At 41.4% G+C, this 18,994-nt stretch overlaps 1 protein-coding gene across 14 annotated transcripts in view; it reads right to left on the reverse strand.

Moving 5' to 3' along the window:
- DTNB (dystrobrevin beta) overlaps window positions 1–18,994 on the reverse strand; it is a 386,425-nt gene that overhangs the window by 83,418 nt on the left and 284,013 nt on the right. For 12 of the 14 annotated variants that reach the window (XM_037812551.1, XM_037812550.1, XM_037812552.1 and 9 more), the window contains one exon: window positions 15,876–15,953. In XM_037812551.1, coding sequence (XP_037668479.1) covers window positions 15,876–15,953 — 78 coding nt within the window. Of the gene's footprint in view, window positions 1–11,293; window positions 12,399–15,513; window positions 15,691–15,875; window positions 15,954–18,994 lie in introns of those variants that run through there. The other 2 variants (XM_037812562.1, XM_037812563.1) reach the window with 2 other exon arrangements.

Below are 18,994 nucleotides of genomic sequence, written 5' to 3' on the forward strand. Positions count from 1 at the left end.
ACTAGAAGCCCTTAATTGGTGACTGAAAATGAGATTCAGTGCACACTTGGGAGACCCACATAAAAAGAGAGGTGGCTGTTTTTGTTTGTACAGATACAGGTGGATGGGTAGGTGAGGTAGGAGCTTATGGAAAATTTTTTGATTGCTTCTTTTTTTTTTTTTTCCAATGAAATAGGAAGCAACAGTGTGTGGATCTATTTCAGGTTTATAGGAAGACTGCTATTCAGAACTTGTGTTGTTTGCCAGATAATTAATTAGGGATCTAGACCAAACTGAAAAGCATCTTCAGTAGCTGCCTGTGGTAGGTGAGAAACATAAGTGTCCATGAATTTTCTGATAATTTTGTTTGAGGTGTGGAGTGATATGCTGTTTACTCATATTCAAAATTATACCTGTTTTACCAGATGCACTTTTTGAATTTAAACTCTTCTGTTTTGATAAAACATCTCAACATATAAACACACATATATATGCATGCAACAATATGCAACTCCCAACTTACAAATAGGTTTTGCTTTAGAAATTTGTTTTTCTAAAGTAATGTCAATAGTTTGGAATTCAGAATGTATTTTCCCATAAAAACAACAGCATATAAATAACTTCTATTTCTAAACTGTCAAATGCCAATTCAATCCACAAAAGTAGCTAATTTTCATCCTAAACATACAGTAGTCCTAACATCACCTCTGATGGGAATTGGGCATTTGAAACAATGTATCTGTGAGAAAATACACAGAATTTCACCTCAGTTCCCTTGGTGAGCATGTATGGAGCACGTCCTAGGTGCCAGGCACTGAGCCAGGAGCTGAGGGTCCTACAGTAAAAGCAAAACTCAGAAATGGCTGCTGCTCTCTTGGCGCTAGCAGTCTAGAAGGAAAGGAGACAAGTCACATAAATAAATGTAAAACTGCAAATGTAGTAAGTGTTGTGATGAGAAGGTCATGGTCTTCTGAGAGAACCTAATGGCAGAATTTTGTTCAATTAGGGAGAGCAGCAAAAGCAAGGGTGAGCAGAATGAACCACGGAGTTAAAAAGTGGAGTGATAATGAAACACTCCTAAGGGTCCCTCCTAAGGCCCCCCCCACCCCACTGCTCTAAACCAATGGTGATGACCAGTTGGGGACAGGGGCTCCTGGATGGGACTGGGAGGCTCTAAGGCAGCATTTCTAAAAATGTATTTCCCCAGATTACTTGTTCAGAACTCCCAGGCTTCTCCTGAATCAGACTCTCTGGGAACAAGGCCTGGGAATCTGCATTTGAAGCAAGTTCCCAGGGCTTCCAGGTGCACTTAACTAAAGTGTGTGATCAGCTTCTCAAGAGGATGGGGCTTTGGTCCAGGTGATAATGCCTCCTGGATGCAGGAGAATCTCTAGTGGGAGCTGGGAGAGAGGGAGCCTTTAGCAGAAGTCAGAAGGCACAGCCATGGGGGTAGGGAGCAAGAGGTGGGAATTGAGTGAGGGAAGTAGGGTGGAGGGTGAGTGGGGGCCAAGATCATAGGCAGCAGCAGCACGCTAGAAGCTGGTATGAAGCGGCGGCTGTTGGCTTCTGGTAGCAGAATCACTGACTAAGTAGGAGGCAGCAGAGCAGAGGGACTGAGAGCCCCAGATCTGGAGTCAGGCAGATTGAAGTTCAAACCCCTCCTCTGACACTCACTAGATGTGTGAGCTTGGACAACAACCTCTCCATTCCTCAGGCCCCTGATCTGTAAAATAAGAATAATAATACAAAATCCACAAAAAGATGTAAGATCTACTTTACAGGCTTGGGAGGACTCAATAATATGATGTCAATAAAGCACCTGGCACAGACTGCAGCAGTCATTACCAGCAAATGCCTGCAACCTACCAGGGCCTTTTTCATATGCTCTTTTGCTTATTCTCAGAACAATCTATTGTAATTCTCACACTTTTACATCTCCAGCCCTGCCCTCTCCTCTGAGTGCCAGAGTAAAGTATTTGATTAAATATTCAACATCTCCTCTTGGCTGCCTACTAGGCATCTCCAACCTAGTATGTTCAAAATAGAACTGCTGATTCTCTTGGCCCCAGCCCCTAATCTGCTCCTCCCCAGGATGACCAGTTTAAATCAACAGCATCACCATCCACCCAGCCATCAAGCCAAAAACTAGGAGTCTTTTTAAGTTCTCTCTTTTTCTCACACGCCACAACCAATCCACTAGCAGGTTCCTTTGGCTCTACTTTCAAAGATATATCCCCAAACCAGCCACTTCTCACCACCTCTACTGCTGCTGTAAAGTCTCATCTCAGATTCCTCATCATGTTTCACTTAGCGTACTCCCAGTAGCCTCACTTTTTCTTTTTGTCTTATCTCCTACAGTCAGTTTGCTAAACTGCAGGGATTTTTAAAAAATTAATCAGTTTTGGGGTGGTAAAAATGTTCTATAATTGACTGTGGTGATGGTTGTACAAGTCTCTGAATACACGAAAAGCCACTGAATTGCACCCTTTAAATGGGTGAACTGTCTGGTGTATGGATTATGTCTCAATAATTCTGTTAAAAAATAAATCAAGGGTACTGATTAACAATTAAACAATGAAACTGCTATACATGTATACTGGCATACACAAGTAAGCAAATGGATGGTGGATAACAGGAGCTGGACAGAGAAGTTACAGGGAGCCGAGGGGGAGACTCAGTTGGTACTTGATAGAATCGGATACTCAGAATGACTCAGGTATAGCTTAATATAGATACACATGGACAGATACAGAAATAATTACAGACAAGTATGTCTATATCAGCTAGTATACATGCATCTGAGCAATGATACTCTGTAACAAGGAGCACACCCGGAGCCCAGATATCAATTTCTAATTCTCCAATAAAATCAGGGCTCCTTAGAGAAATGGCTCAGTCTAGGGCTTGCCGAGCAAATATACAAGTGGGGCCTGGAGCATGATGTGATGTCAGAAAGGAAGGAAGGACCCATCAAACAAACTGATGGGGGTGGGTCAAAAGGACACAAGAGCCACCTGCAAGAGCTGCTAATGGCCAAGGCTGGAGCAATTTGAGTGAGAAAGTAAGACAGTCATGGATGATAACCCAAAGTGTAAAATAAATACCCAGGAGTACACACTGATCAAAATAAATGACTGAGTACATAAATAAATGGAAGAAAAGACACAGATCTTCCTTACAGAAATTCCTGAAAATGTAACCAGATATTTATCCCTCCCGAGATAGAGCTTAATCCACATGCTCCCCCCACCCTTCTCCCCTGAATGTGGGCTGAGTTTAGGGATTCACTTCCAGAACACAGAGTCGGGGAGGGAGGGTAGGTGGTTAACTCCACAGTGGAGAACTTGCCTGGCCAGGTGGCCGAGACTAACACCACCAGTGGTAAGTCATGTTGACAGTCTTCTCCCCTAGAACCTAGGCCCCCAATCTAATCATGGGGAGAAAGGAAGGATATTCTACAAAATACCTGGTCAGGATGCCTCAAAACTTTCAAAGTCATGAAAAATAAGGAAAGACTAAGAAGCTGTCACAGCCCAGGGGTGCCTAAGGAGGCGTGATGACCAAATATAATGTAGTGTCCCCAACAGAAAAAGGATGTTAATGGAAAAACTGGTGAAATCTGAGTAAAAGCCTGCAGTTTAGTTAGCAGTAATGCACCAATGGTGGTTTCTTAGTTATGGCAAATGTGTCATGATGCAAGATGTTAACATTAGGGGAAACTGGTGAGGGGTATATGGGAACCAGTATTATACCTGCACTTTTCTTTAAATTTAAAACTATTCTAAAATAGAAACTTTATTAAAAATATTTTTTAAACAAACCAGATCCTATCACCTCTACATGATCTGGCCCCTAACTAGCTCTCCAACCTAGTTTCCTCCTGCTCGTCCACATATCAGCCACATGGACTGTTATTCCAAGGAAACACCAAGTTCACTGCCACCACAGAGCCTTTGCAAGTGAAGTTCTCTTCACCTAGAACATTCTTCCCTAAGATCCTAGCATGGCATTCTTTATCCTATTGTTCAGTCTCCTGAATGAATGTCTCGTCTTCAAAGAATCCTTCCTTTGACCAACCAATCTAAAATCTAAACCCTGTATGTACCCTGTTCACTCTCTATTCCCCCACCAAGCTTCATTGTCCTTTATTTATCACCATTCTCTATTACATTATAAAATTATTTGATTTCTGTCTCCTCCATGAAAGTAGGGACTTAATCTTTACAGAGCTAAATCATCACCTCATAAAGTGGTGCCTGGTACATATTAGGTGCTCAGTAAATATGGTGAATTAATGAATTAATTCATTACTTAATTCATTACTTAAGTAATTAAGCATAAAGAATTCCTACAACAGCTGAGTGACAAAGCTGGACCCTGCACCCAGGGATAAGTCAGAGCTTACCCCTTTCCACGGCACCAAGCTGTCTCTCCAAGTGAAGGGGAGTTGACAACAGTGAATGGTAAGCAACCCGCATTAGTGACAGAGAGGGAAGGCGGTGTCCTGAAGCTGAGTCCCTCAGAGAAGTAAGTCCTTGGCTGAGGCAGTGGCGAGTATATGCGCACAGTCAGTACTTTATGGTTGCAACTTGGGAGCCCACCTACATTTGGGAAATATACAATTTGGGGCAGAAGCTTTAAATTGAATCTTCATTTCTGTCCTTGAACTGACAGAGTTTAATAAGATTTCCTCATGGCATCTCAGTTTTTACATCTGTAAAACAAGTGAAAATACAGAATTTGGAGATTATTTACAAAGTGTGTTACCATGAAATTTAAGATAATAATTCACTTCCCAACTTAACCCTTCTGGCAATCATGGTTTTGAAGTGTTAAACATTTTAGGGGGTGACCTCTGAAGAGGGCTAAATGTTCTAAAGAGTTATGATAAAATGTTCTCTAATGCGCGGTTGAGCCCCAGTAGGGCAATTAAACCGTTTACTAAGATTATCTTCCTGTGGGGAGGTGGTCCTTCTCCCACTTGCCAATCACCAGCTGCTCCCTGCATAAGAGTATCTACCACACTCTTGAATTTCCTGGGAACTCACACACTCAGCCACATGGAGCCTGCCCGTGACCAAGCCCTTGTGTGTTGGAGTGAGCTATGGAAATTCATCTCCATATGTGATATCCTAAATTTCAGAGGGGCTAATATTTGTACCTTTGATTGTTGTTACTGTAGTAATCAGAAGGAAACACTAATAATGAAATAGATATAAAGGCCTACTAAACCTGCGGTAATCCCATTTCATTCTCTTTCTATACTGAGTTCAATAATGAACTACATCATGCTGATCTCTAAGGTAACTTTTATCAGCTCTGAAATTCTATGATTGTAAACAGTAACAGTTTGTCTTTGGAGTTACAATTCATCTTTTTTTTTTAATGTGAATATATAGATAGATGATGGATAGATAGATAAAGTTTGCCTTTTAAACCATTTTTAAGCATATGATTTAGTGGCATAAATTACTTTAACAATGTTGATACATCATCCTGTTAACATCCTTATTCTACACCCAAAGAGGGTAAATGCTTGTTTTCTTAAAAGGCCAGATAATAAATATTTTAGGCTTTGCAAGCCACAGGATGTCTTTTGCAACTACTCAACTCTACCGCTGTAGTAAAAGCAGCCACAGACTGCCCGTGGTGGCTGGGAAGTACTCTGATGCCTAGGTACAACACTGATATCTGAGAGGAATCTTTGTCTTACATTCCTCAATTAGGGTCACTTGGAGAAATGTCAGTACTTTTGTCACAGTTGAAGAAATCTGTGGTGGAACCACCAAAGGGGTAGGCAGGCATATAGAAAAATTCTGGTAAAAATCCAAATACTCAGAATAATTAGTAACCTCAGCAAGAAAACCCTTATGTGGAATATAGGATATAAGATATAAGATATAGGATAAGGATTAGCACCAGTGCTGAAAGCACATATCAGAGTAGAGCTCTTTAGAAGACAACAGCTTTGACTTACAGTATGCCAAGCTGTCCTTTATAATATGCATAAACAGATTCATTAAGAAGTAGTTAATATATTAACCAGTTTCCAAATGTTTGAGACTCTCAGATCTATAGGGCAAGAAATTTCATCATTTTCTAACATGATTTTCTGGCACACCATAAGTAATTCTGATAATGCATTAAGTTCCTTTTCTCCTCTGCCGCTAAAAGAAACATAGTATCAAGGCATTAGCATGGAAGAGATGGATTTCCAGAATGTAAAGATATTCTCCCCCTCTGTCTTATCTCTTCTCAAAGGCCTATAATCTACAAAGAAGGAAGAGTGTGGGTAAAACATCCTTATAACAGCTCATTGCCTCACAGGTTGCAGATTTATGCAACCAAGCCTGTTAAGGGGAAACAGTCTGTGCCCTTGTTGTACTGCAAGCTGATGAGGAAAAATAATGCTGCCCAACAAGAACATACGAGAGAGACAAATAAATTCAACGCCATGCAAGTTCCTCCGCAGACCCCCTGGCAGGTACAGCCCAATTTCGGAGAGAATGAAGTGGCTGGAGTGACATCTGGTGAGTTTTTCAACACCATTCCCCTTTACAGCTGATACTTAACCAAGAGTCTCACCCTGATGAAACCGGGAGCCAGTAATGTTACCTAAACTTGCCATTCAAAAGCTAACTTTGCCAAATGAACTCTCCCCCAGCTGAAATGCATCACAAATCTTTCCCAAATAGAAATCATAATGAAAGAGAAAACATCTAGTTCCTTCCTCTTTCTTTCCTATCTCCACCCCATCTGTCTTTCCTCTTAAGTAAGTAAGCCCAATGAGGTTAAGAACCCACTATTTTAGACTTAAAATACAAAAAATCTAGTGATCAGTTACATTTCCCACCAGCTAGTTATGTGAAATGCAACAACAGCTTTCTTCTTCCTCTTTATTTCTCGGCCCTGAATGAAATAAGCAGGCCTCGTTATGTTATTTGCTTGAAATAACTGGAGAAGAAAATCTCTTTCCTAGAAGTACTGATTAAGAGGCAAGGAGCAGAAAGAAGATTTGGAGAGAAGGAATCTGTTTCTGAATAATGTCTCGTGAGTCTCCGCCTTCAAGGAGACTAGAAAGGCAGTGCAATGCGATGGTATGTATAAGATCACGGAGGTGGAACAATTACTCTAGCTTTAGGATGTCAGGGAAGCCTTCCTGGAGGAGATGAAGCTAAGTCAGGAGGAGGAATTAGATAAAGGAAGGGGGGTCAGGGGGAAAAGTGATGGGGAGGCCCTACAGGCAGAAGCAACACATGCAGAAACCTAGTTGGGGGCTGTAAGCGATTCAAGTAACTCGGAGTGTAGATGCCAAGTAGAGAGAATGGGGCAAAACAGGGCTGGACAGACAAGCAGGGGTCAGCTCAAAATGGCCTTGTAAGCCACACTGTGGATTTGGACTTAGTCCTGTAGACCTGTGCTGCTGTTAGCCACATGTGGCTTTTTAAACTAAAATTAACTGAAAGTAAATGAAATAAAAAATTCAGTTGCTGTTGTAAAAAAGAAGAGCTGTCATAAAGTTTTAATCAGGAAAATAACAATCAGATTTGCATTTGAGAAGAATCTCTCTGTTTGCAAAGAAAAGAATGGACTGGGGGGGGGGTGACGTGGGGAGCAGACTGGAGGTTTCCTAACAAGATCCATGAAAGAGGTAAGGATTTGTCCACAGCACTGATTTGTTTGAAAAGTTTGCTTTACCAGCTAAAGGAAGCTGAAATAGTTTAACAGTTTGATATAAAAGTAATAAAAAAATCTATGATTAAGCAATTATGTCTAGCTGGGTCACCTAGGAACTTCAATGTCACTACAGGAATTTTAGTTACAGTGCAAGGGTGTGGCTCACAGCATCACCTGAGAGCAGCACATGGCACTGAGGCAGCCTCTTTAGGAGATAAGGCCTAGAGTTCTTGTGGAGGCTTGAAGTGGTATGTACCCCAGAAGGACATGTTCTTCAACTTAACCATTCCTGTGGACTGGACTGGTGGCTGGGGGATGGGTGAATGGGTGCGGGCCCACTGTAAGTGGGACCTTTGGAAGAGGTTACTTCAGTTAAGGTGTGTGACTATTTCCTTTAGGATGGGACTTAATCCTGTTACTGGAGTCCTTTATAAATGGGATGAATACAGAGAGAGGGAGAGAAAGCCACAGAAGCTAGAAGCTGAAAGCAATGAAACCCAGAAGAGAAGAGAGACCAGCAGTCACCATCACGTGGCAGAGAAGCCAAGGATTACCGGCAGTGGGTCTTCGGGAAGAAAGCATCACCTTGAATGATACCTTGATTTGGACATTTTTCTCAGCCTCAAAACTGTATGCTAATAACTTCCCATTCTTTAAAGTCAACTCATTTCATGGGTTTGAGCAGCCTAGGAAACTAAAACAGATATTGAAGCTAAAAGCATATATAAAAATGTATTAAAAAATGCATGTGTGTGTGTGTGTGTAACAGAGATGGAGACAGACAATGTATATATGTGAGAGAGGGAGAGAGTGTCCTGGGTGGGGTGGGGGTGGGGAGGAGAGTGATTGTGTTTCTATGTGTGTCAGTTCTCAGTGGTGGAGGTGGAGGACTGGGGTGGCTTGGAGTTGCGTACCCTAGAAAAACATGTTCTTAATCTTCATCCATTCCTGTGGGTGTGAATCCACTGCAGATTGGACTTTTTGATGAGGTTACTTCAGTTAGGTGTGGCCCAAATGAATCAGGATGGGTCATAATCCTATTACTGGAGACCTCATGGAGAAGACCATAGAGAGAGAAGCCATGGGGAGCAGATGGAAGCCGAAGTCAACAACCAGGAAGAGAAAGGAGAAGACATTGCCATGTGCATTGCCATGTGAAGGAAAAGCCAAGGAACACCAAAGATTGCCACCCCGCCAGAAGATACCAACTCCAGAAAGAAACAAGCCTTCCAGCCTCTGACACTGTGAGCCAATAAATTCCTGCTATTAAGCCACCCCATTGTACTGCATTTGTTTTAGCAGCCAGGAAACAAAAACAGGGACTCATTTGCTGGATGGAAGTATTTGCATGCCTTTTGTTAGTGTGAGTCTGAGGTGGCTGGGAGAACCTGGACAACAAGAATGTATGCTAAGGGCTGGTTCCCTGCTGTCCCACAGGCACCTCTACTCAACAAACCTCACTACCTTCCTTGCTCCAACTTGCTCCTCCTCTCGTGTTTTGATCAAACGTACCTTAACTCAAGCCAGGAAGAAAGCTGGAAAATCATTCACCCTCTTCCTTAGACCCCCACATCCAAAATCCACAGAGCCTTTCTTCACTGCCGGTATCCAACCAGCATCTTGATCTGAACATGGCAATTCTAAACTTGCGGTCTTTCTCCTCAAACCTGTTCCTGCTTTCCCTCTGCTCTGCTGACAGTCTGCGATGGATGTGGTCCTTGCTTACACTCAGGACCTCAAGCCTCAGCCTGATGAAAGGAGGAAACTAACTATTAATTACTATGCTTGTGTCAGCTTCAATTTTTCAAATTAGGGTTTTTAAGTATGGACTTGGAAAGACTCAAGTTTTCTGTTTGTACCAACCTGAATTAGAATTGGTGAAGGGTTTCCCCTAAATGCTTGAATGGAAACGGAATTTAATCCCAACCCAGAAGCAGTTAAAAACTGGCAGCCTGCCCAGGCCTTTAGATGGCCTCTGGACATCTGCCAGCCCTGAGGACCCTGCAGTTCCACTGGATTATGTGTTAATTTTCAATTACTCTGCATTTCTGTCTTTTAAAAAACAGATTGGAGAAAAACTAATTCCTGTGTTGACTTGGAGAGATTCTCCTAAAGAATTCACACAAGCTAGTTGTTTCATGATCATGCCAAAGTCTGTATTAATTTTTGCTTTTCAGCCAAACGCTATTTTTCTCATTTCACAGTAAGAGAATGAGTGGACTGGGCCCAAGTATAGCTGGTTTCTAGCTTGACCAATTTCATTTTACTTCGTTTCTCAGTTTCTCCAGCCTCTCTTGATCTTAGTCTGAAAAAAAAAACACAGCAGATTGTGGTCCTTGTCATTCTCCTGTTCTCTGCAGATAAACCCTTTACCTTGGCACCCAGTCAGAAAGCCATTTGAATACTATTATAGCATAACTCATTTCTTAACTTGGTCATGTTTCTATAGCTCAGAAATAATATTTATATTGTGTCATCTTCTGGCCTTTAAAAACTGGTTTTCCTTTTTGTGACATTAATAGTTAAAAATTTCTAACTGATAAATGCTTGCCCTTACTTAAGATCCCTACCAATTAGAGACTACTCAGGATTGATGACTCTAATATTTACCTGTTGCCACCCAACTGTTGTGTTATAACCCAACATGATACCTCTTTATAAATGAAACAAAATAGAATACAAAGCATTAAATTTAACCCCTAAGTGAACTAATAAAAGTGTGGTGGTAGGAATAAAACAGATTCTCCTGAAATAAATCTATGCAAATGGAGGTGACATGTACTATATACTTACACATATATAAGTACAAGTTTTTCAGGGAACCCTCCCTGTCCCCCTCCAACAGAAGCCTACAGCTGTATCTCCTCTGTACCTCTACCTTCTCTGGGGAACAGCAGGTTCCTTCTTTGGAGCATTGTCCCCCACCCATTCAATTATGTTATTCTAGGAGGGGCCACCGAACAGAATAACCATTGATAGGTAATATGACCCAAGCTGGACTAAACAGACTAAACAGAATTTTCACTGGGATTTGTCAAACTGGAACTAAGAGAAGAAGGGCAATCCCTCCAGGTTATGAGGTTTTGAAATGTGAATGCACAGGGCTTGTGGCCAAATCCCTGACTGTGTGAAAAAGCTGGCTACACTGGGGGAGAATGAAGACATCTAAGGACCTAAAGGAGTTGGAGCCCTGCTAGCTCTGGGCACCCCTGGGGCCCAGCCACAGACAACCCTGCTCTTTGCACAGTTTGGTTATGAAAACAAACAAAAAGTCTTTTTCCCCTAAGCCAGTTCAAACAACTGCTGTCATTGCCAAGAGTTCTGACTAAAATAGAAATGGATACTAGCAGTGGGGGTGGAACACTGAAACCAGCTGAGTCAAGGTAAGGTGAGGGAGCACAACTCCCTCCATCCCAGACTGTGAATACATCAGTCTTTGCTACCTGGTTAGAGGGCAAATCAACTGGTTCAACTATAGCGTCCAGGATCCTGGGGCACTGGGGTTTCAGCACCTTGAAAGAAAAACATCAAACTAAGAGAATGTATTAGTGATTTCTTGAAGTCTTTAGAATGATGTTGCAAGAGAGAGAGAGAGAGATGGGTTGTCTGAAAGCCAACACAGACAACAGGGCAGATAGTTTTATTAAGGAAATTCCTTAGTCAGTTGTCTCATACCACCAAGGGTGGGGGAATTAAGGCAAGTAGGTTTTATGTGGGTTATATGGTTGTAGACACTCCAAACATAAACCTCAAATATTTGGCTAGAGTGGGATGGGGGCAACCTCCCATTATGTAGAAGATCTGGGACTCACTTCTTATACAAGACTATCAGCTATTCTTCCTGATGTCGACTTCTCTAGCATTGCCATTTTCAGAGCCTTCTAATTCCTGAGCCTTGCTGCGGCTGGCTTTCTTCTGGACTTCTCTCATCGCCAGGTTTTACTTTTTTCCAATCTGCTAAATCAGTTACCACTCATCCATCTGCTTTGTTGCTTCCAAAATTTTTATTCCTATTATCTCCTCTTCCATTTTTCTTTGTCCTTATAGGTTTATGCTTTTAAAAAAAAATTTCTTTACTGTCATTTTAGTGGCATTTCAGGAGGAAGCACAGGCAAATATGGCTTAATATGAACGTTTGTTATTTTCCTCTTTCCCCTTCTCTAAATCGGAAACTTCCTTAATTGCAATTATCCTGTTTTCAGACTTTCATCCGTGTATACAAGGTGTGTGAGTGTTAAACTTTATCATTTGGTTCATGGGCTAATGAATCACAAATGACATACCTGGGCCTGATGCAGACAAATAGACAAAGCCAGATATCCTGAAACCAGTGCTCACTACAGGAGGTGAATACGACTCCCAGGAGGAGTGTAAGAGTACACAATTTGCAGTTGTGTAAGGGAAAGCTGCATTACGGGAAGAAGGAAGATTCTGGAGATGGAACTGCGTATAGGAAGGTGTGTGCTGCGCAGCAGAGAGGTGCTCTGCCAAGGACATCTATGATTTTCCTTTTCCAGGGTCTCTTTCTTCCTTCCGTGACAGTAGAACCTTATTTTGGGAAGTGCTCTTCCTCTGCTAGGAGGTTTTAGGTCCAATGGGCATGGTCAATGAAATACAGCAGGGATGGGCACTGATACAATCCGGGGCTGTAAGAATCCTTCCTCGGGTTTTCTAGTTGAAACCTCTGGAGTGGCAACGCTGTGAGTCTGTGGAGCCATCAGCAGCATTTAGAAGTGGCTTTTCTGCAGAGAGAGGGCATGAAGGCGGTGCACTGAGAGAAGCAGCCAGGACGACGGGCATCTGGGTGGCACCCCAGTTGTTCTTGTGATCTTTTTATACCTCTGCCCTTCCTTTTCTGTTTTAGCTTTTGTCCTTGTGAGTTTGTGTCTTTTTAAGTTAGGATTTAATAACTTGAAATTAAAAGAGTTATAACTGATATACTAACCAAATACACAAAGCAAAGAGTTGACCCTGGAAGGTTTTTGTTATGGCCATATTTATATGAAATTTCCATAGAATTGTAAAAGTCTAAAGATTCATAAATAATTAAAGCCAAAGCTTTAAAAGCCATTTAAAAAAAATCCAAAGTACTAGCATACTGGTCTGAAAATAAGGAGCAACTTAGAACAGTAGAAAGTACAGAACATAAAAACACAGTTTGCAATCTGAACCTTGGGGAAAAAGCAGTCTATAAAGAAATAGACATTTTTTTTTTTTTGTTTTAAAATGTATTGTTCTGATTGTTTTAAGAGAAAGCAAATTCTAAGAAATTATTTAGTCTAAGGTCTAAGTCTAAATAAATATTTATTATTTTAGCCTAGAAGACACAACTTCTTTTCCATTATAGAAATAATAATGTGGAAATATTAAGAGAATATTTCAGAGGGCAGATCCCCAGAGCAAAATCTCTGAGGAACACAATTGATAGTATCTTACATGATAGCGAGTTTCTTTGCCATTTATAATGATTTCTTCTATAAAAATTAAGCTTCCCTTGCATTTGAGGCCATCTTGTACTTTGACTAATATGGTATTATTTTAACTGTTGTGGTTACCACTATTTTTACATGCACTGCCTAGTGGAAAGGGAGAAACTGAAGCTTTTAAATTTTTCCTGCCTTTTTATTGCTGTGCACGTTCTTATCTGATTCAGTGATTTGTGCTTCATGTTGCGTTCGTAAGGAAACCTCATAGTTTCGGAAGAGCAGCATTATCGCCCCTGAGGATTCCCTGCCTCAGCAGGGTGAGGCTGCTGGGCTCCTGCTCTCAGGAGACCCTGGAGACACGGCTCTGACTGCATTCCGGGGAGGGAAGGAAAACTGATGAGTCCTGAAGGAAGTCAAGGGAATACTAACTGGACATTTATACTATTTGGTAACCGGGGCCATGAAGAGCCAATCAAAAGTCTGGGAATTGCATAATTGATGTCTACATGTTACAACATCATCTCACACCAAATATACAAATGAAATCTCCTAAAATTCTAAGGACTGCATGGCTTGAGCAGGGGCCTCTTGCTCCCATGTGGTCTCTACTCAAGAACCAGCCGCCTGGCGCGCAGCCTTCCTCTCCAGTCTGCTACGGGCTGGGGCTGCCCTTGGTCTGCCGGCCAGTCCCTGCACAGGCTGTGACAACCACCTCCAGGATCAGCAGACAGGGGCGCTGGCTGAGATGCTGACTTCAAAACAAAATTTCAGTCTGGACTAATACTATGTATCTGAAGCAGCTTTCAAAAGTGGCAGACATTTTGTGACTGGCAATTGCAGCTGGCCACTTACTATTAAGCTTGGGGCTCAACACAGCAGTATCAAGCCTTTGGGTTCATCTTTCTACATGGGTGGCTGTGATTATTACCACCCCCAAGTCACTTCTATCAGTCTTCTGAAGCAATAAAACATGGTCCAGAAAGATAGCCTTGAACAGCTACGTCCAGCTGTGGTCCCTGAACGCAGCACATCCTGCATATGGTGCCCTTTGTCACCTGCTATGCAGGGCCCTCAGGCGTTCAACAGCGAGTGACAAAACTAGTAAATGAAGAGCACACAGAGAAAGCAAAATCCCACTTAGTAAATGCATTCCTAAAATTACCATCAAACCTATGAGCTGAGTTCTTTCAATAATCTACTTTGTCTCCCTGGTTTTGAAATGGAAAAATTCCTGAGTTGATATTTAGTTTCTGGGATGGGGACTGAATGCTACAGGGTTTAACACAAAGACGGAGGAACTAAGGGGCAGTAAAGGTCTCTGTAACGGATAGGTAGGTGGAAGAGGTTCCACTGCTTTGTACTCTTTCAGAAGTTTTCTGTTCCTCCTTGAAAGGATGTTATTCTTAAATCATTCTGTTTCTTCTGCACCTGTTCTCACATTCCAGTTTGTTACTTCCTAAATAATAATAAAAGTTAAACCTTCATATAAATTCCACCAGGTAGATACTATTATGGTCCCCATTTTATAGACAAAAACAAGAAAAACAAAACAAAACTGAGGGTAAGAAACTTGTTCAAGGTCAGGGGAGGGCCAGGACTCAAATGCAGACATTTTGGTTCCAAAATCTATGCTTTTACTCTACACACGATACTTCTCAACCTTGCCCAGAAGAAGGGCTTGCTTGTCCCCTGCTGGAAGTGTTTCAACAACCTGGCCAGGGTCTTGAGTCCCTAAATGGAGCCTTCTTCTAAGGCTATTTCCCAAACTTGCTTGATGATGAGAATTGCTTGGATTACTTGCTAAAAACATAGCTTCTCAGGATCCCACCCCTGGAGATTCTAGATCTGAAACAGTCCCTGGAGACTGCTCTCATCAGCCACATTTGGGAAGCACTACTGTGCGAGTTCTAGCCAATGGGGGAAAACAGAATTGGTCTAGAGGTAGGCCAAGGTACTACCGAGCAGACACTTCCACAGCTGAATTAATCCAAAGCAATCAGTACATATGTCACAAAGTGGCTTTTCTCAGGAAGAACTTGGGGGATGGGGAGGAATTTCTTTGCTGCTTTTTCTTTTTTGAGTGATGAATGTTAAGAATTCTTTAATGGTTGTGCCCTTGAGGGAGTTTCTGCATTGCTCTGGTTATGGAACAGCTTAAATCAGATAGAAAGTAAGTCATTTCATACAGCTCTTTTAAGTCCTGCCTAAGAGAATTTTGGAGAAGAGTAAGTTAAATGAAGAGAAAGGAATATACAGTTCTAGTTCCTTGAAGGACCCTACAAGAAATATCTTGTATAGCTAAGAGAGGGGCTAAGGCTTTTCGTCTTGAGTGTTTATGAATCATATACAGAATGATTTAGGAGAACATTTTATAAGAGATTAATAAGAGACTATGTATTGAAATACATTAATCAGAAAGCAGAAACGATCCCTAACACTTGTAGAACTCAATGCAAAACTGTTAAAACTCACGCTTGCCAAAATATTGTTTAATGCTAAATACAAAGGTCTCAAACATGCCTAACCTGCTTCGACACTAGGTTCACTGCTTGTCACAAACGAAAAGCTTCCACTGCAGGCAGCATTCAAAACCAGACTCCTTCAACTGCTGTATTTATGAGTCAGTAGGCAAAAAAGGAAGACAAAGAGTAGAAAATAATTCTGTAAGACAGTAAAAGGCGGTGACAGACACCAGTCCTTCCTACCCCGCAGCATGTTCACAGAAGGGAACAGCACAGAGCAGCAGAGGCCGCACCCAGCCTCGGGCCGCGAGGGAGGCGCCGGCACACGTACCTCTTGGTGGGGGTGGGTGCTCCGGAGGACAGGTGGCTGACCACGGACTCATTCATGTTCGCCAGGGGGCGAGGGGGCCTGAAAGAAAAGACAGTGACGTTATAGGAGTAATTACCAACATGACTGTGGGATAGAGCAAACGAACCAACTACCATTCCTGATAAGCACAGTGGGGCAGAAATCAATACTTCAAGCTCAGTAAATTCCACGAGAGACGGATTCTCTCTCGCAAAGCCGCAGGAGCAGAGAGGCAATGGGTTACACACCCAGTGCTACCAGGTGGAACTTCATGGCTTTGGCTTTGCAGTTTCAGCACCCAAGAATTTGAATCTTTGCATTTCAGGTACATGATTACTAGGTGTTTGGAGACTGTGGCATATCACAAAAGTCACAGCATCAAGATGCAGGGTTTTCCTGAGATTTGGTTTCCCTCAGATTTAGTTTGCATACTTTTTACTAAAACAATTAAATACGTAGCTCAAAAACTGAAGTAAGCTTTTATTAATCTGTACTATCCTTTACTAGACTCTTACCAATGAATCCAGAATTTAAACCCACATCATGCTGCCTTTTATAACATAACTCAAATTCAAATCGGAAGGCAAGCACTTTTGGTAACTTGTCTTTAGTTGCTGGTTTTCTGGACTCAAGGTCTATTTCTCCCTCTTGTCAGAGTCCTGAACAAATGAATCCAAACCTATCGAAAGGCATCTATGACTTGGCATTTCAGCCCATCTTCAACCCCTCTATCAGCCTCAGCTACAAAGGGTTTCTGTCTTGCATTTGGAACCAAATGACTACGGCTAAATAGTACTCCTGGGAAATCTCTCATTTCCTCTCATAAATTTCTTGACAGAGATTCTTTTCAGAAAAATTTGTCCATTTAAAAAAAAGAAAAGTGAAGCAGAAAAATTCTCTCATATTTAAGTGTCCAGGAGTTATCTCTTGGTTTCTCCTTACCTTTAAGAGCTGAGTCTAATTACGTAAAATGTTTTGGCACAGGCCGTCCTTAGCAAGTCTCAGTGAATGTTAAGGGATCATAGCCATCACCACTGTGCAGGTTTCACAGGCTCAAGGGGAAATTTTCCAGGGAGGGCCATGGAACCTACTGGAGAGTTAAAGAGGGATGGCTCTATCCATTGATCATCTATCAATCTACCTCTCTATCCATCTATATATTTATCCACTTTATTTTTTTTAATTCATTTTTATTGAGATATATTCACATACCATGCAGTCATACAAAACAAAGTATACATTCAATTGTTCACAGTACCATTATATAGTTGTGCACTCATCATCAAAATTAATTTTTGACATTTTCATTACCACACACACAAAAATAATAAGAATAAAAATTAAAATGAAAAAGAACAACTAAAGTAAAAAAGAACACTGGGTGCCTTTCCTCCCCACCCCCCATTTTTCTACTCTTCCATCCATAAACTACACAAAGGGGTGTGTGGTCCATATGGCTTTCCCAATCACACTGTCACCCCTCATAAACTACATTTTTATACAATCGTCTACAAGATTCATGGGTTCTGGGTTGTAGTTAGATAGTTTCAGATATTTACTGCTAGCTACTCCAATTCATTAGAACCTAAAAAGGGTTGTTTATATTGTGCATAAGAGTGCCCACCAGAGTGACCTCTCGGCTCCTTTTGGAATCTCTCTGCCACTGAAGCTTATTTCATTTCCTTTCACATCCCCCTTTTGGTCAAGAAGATGTTCTCCATACCACGATGCCGGGTCTAGATTCCTCCCTGGGAGTCATATTCCACATTGCCGGGGAGATTCACTCCCCTGGGTGTCTGATCCCACGTAGTGGGGAGGGCAGTGATTTCACCTTTCAAGTTGGCTTAGCTAGAGAGAGAGGGTCACATCTGAGCAACAAAGAGGCATTTGGGAGGAGGCTCTTAGGCACAATTATAGGGAGGCCTAGCCTCTCCTTCGCAGCAACAGTTTTGCCAAGGGCAAGTCTTGTGGTAGAGGGATCAGCCCATCAAACCACCAGTCCCCTATGTCTGTGAGCACATCAGTAATCACCGAGGTGGGGAAGCCCAACACCCCTACATTCTCCACCAGCTCCTTAAGGGGGCTCTGTATATTTTTTTCATTGTTTTTTTTTTTTTAAATGAACTCTTTTTTTTAATTAACTATATATAAAAAAAAAGATATACAATAAAACATTTCAAACAAACCATAACAAGGGAGTAAGAAAAAGACAACTAACCTAAAATAACTACTTTACTTCCAACATGTTACTACTCTGCCCCAAGAAAATAATCTAATATAGCAACACTTCCGTGAACTTGTTCCTACCATACCCACCAGAAATTAACAAACCATAGATTTTCCTGGGCATTCCCAGAACGTTAAATTTACCCACAATAGCTTATCTGTTCTTATTGGGTTATCGTTCCCCCTTTATTAATTGCTCTCTATCGCTAGTTCCCCTACGTTCTACATTATAAACCATTTATTTTAGGAGTGTGTTGTTTAACCTCCAGGTGTTTGTGAATTTTCTAAGTCTCTGATGGTTATTTACTTCTAATTGTATCCCATTGTATCCACCTTTTAATTTACCAATTTCATTTTTGGGCAGCGACATTTTTTCCCCTCCATCTTCTGCGCCCCCCCCCCCCCATTTTAATGCATTTTTTTTTTTTTGAGATGTATTCACACAGCACACAAACCATCAGAAGTATACAATTGCTAGCTCACAGTATCATCACATAGTTGTGCATACATTCAGACAATCAATTTTAGAACATTTTCATTACTCTAGAAAAGAAATAAAAATAAAAAAAGAAAACCTGAATCCTCCCATACCCCTTATCCTCCCTATTATTGACACATTTGTTATGTTGATGAAAGAATATTAAAATATTACTGTTAACTATAGTCTCGAGTTTGGGCAGGGACATTTTTATAATGATTTCCCATTTAACAGAGAGGATCAAAGTTGGAAAGTGATTTGCACAGAACAGATTTAGGTCTCTTGATTTTTAAGCCACAGCACTATGCTTATGTTCTATGAATCTCTCCTTTGTGTGTCAGGTCACTAAGTAAGACATTCAGAACTGAAATATGCCTTTCTAGGCTGCAGTTCAATT

The sequence above is a fragment of the Choloepus didactylus genome, chromosome 20 (genome assembly GCF_015220235.1).
Source record: "Choloepus didactylus isolate mChoDid1 chromosome 20, mChoDid1.pri, whole genome shotgun sequence".
Lineage (NCBI taxonomy): Eukaryota > Metazoa > Chordata > Mammalia > Pilosa > Megalonychidae > Choloepus > Choloepus didactylus.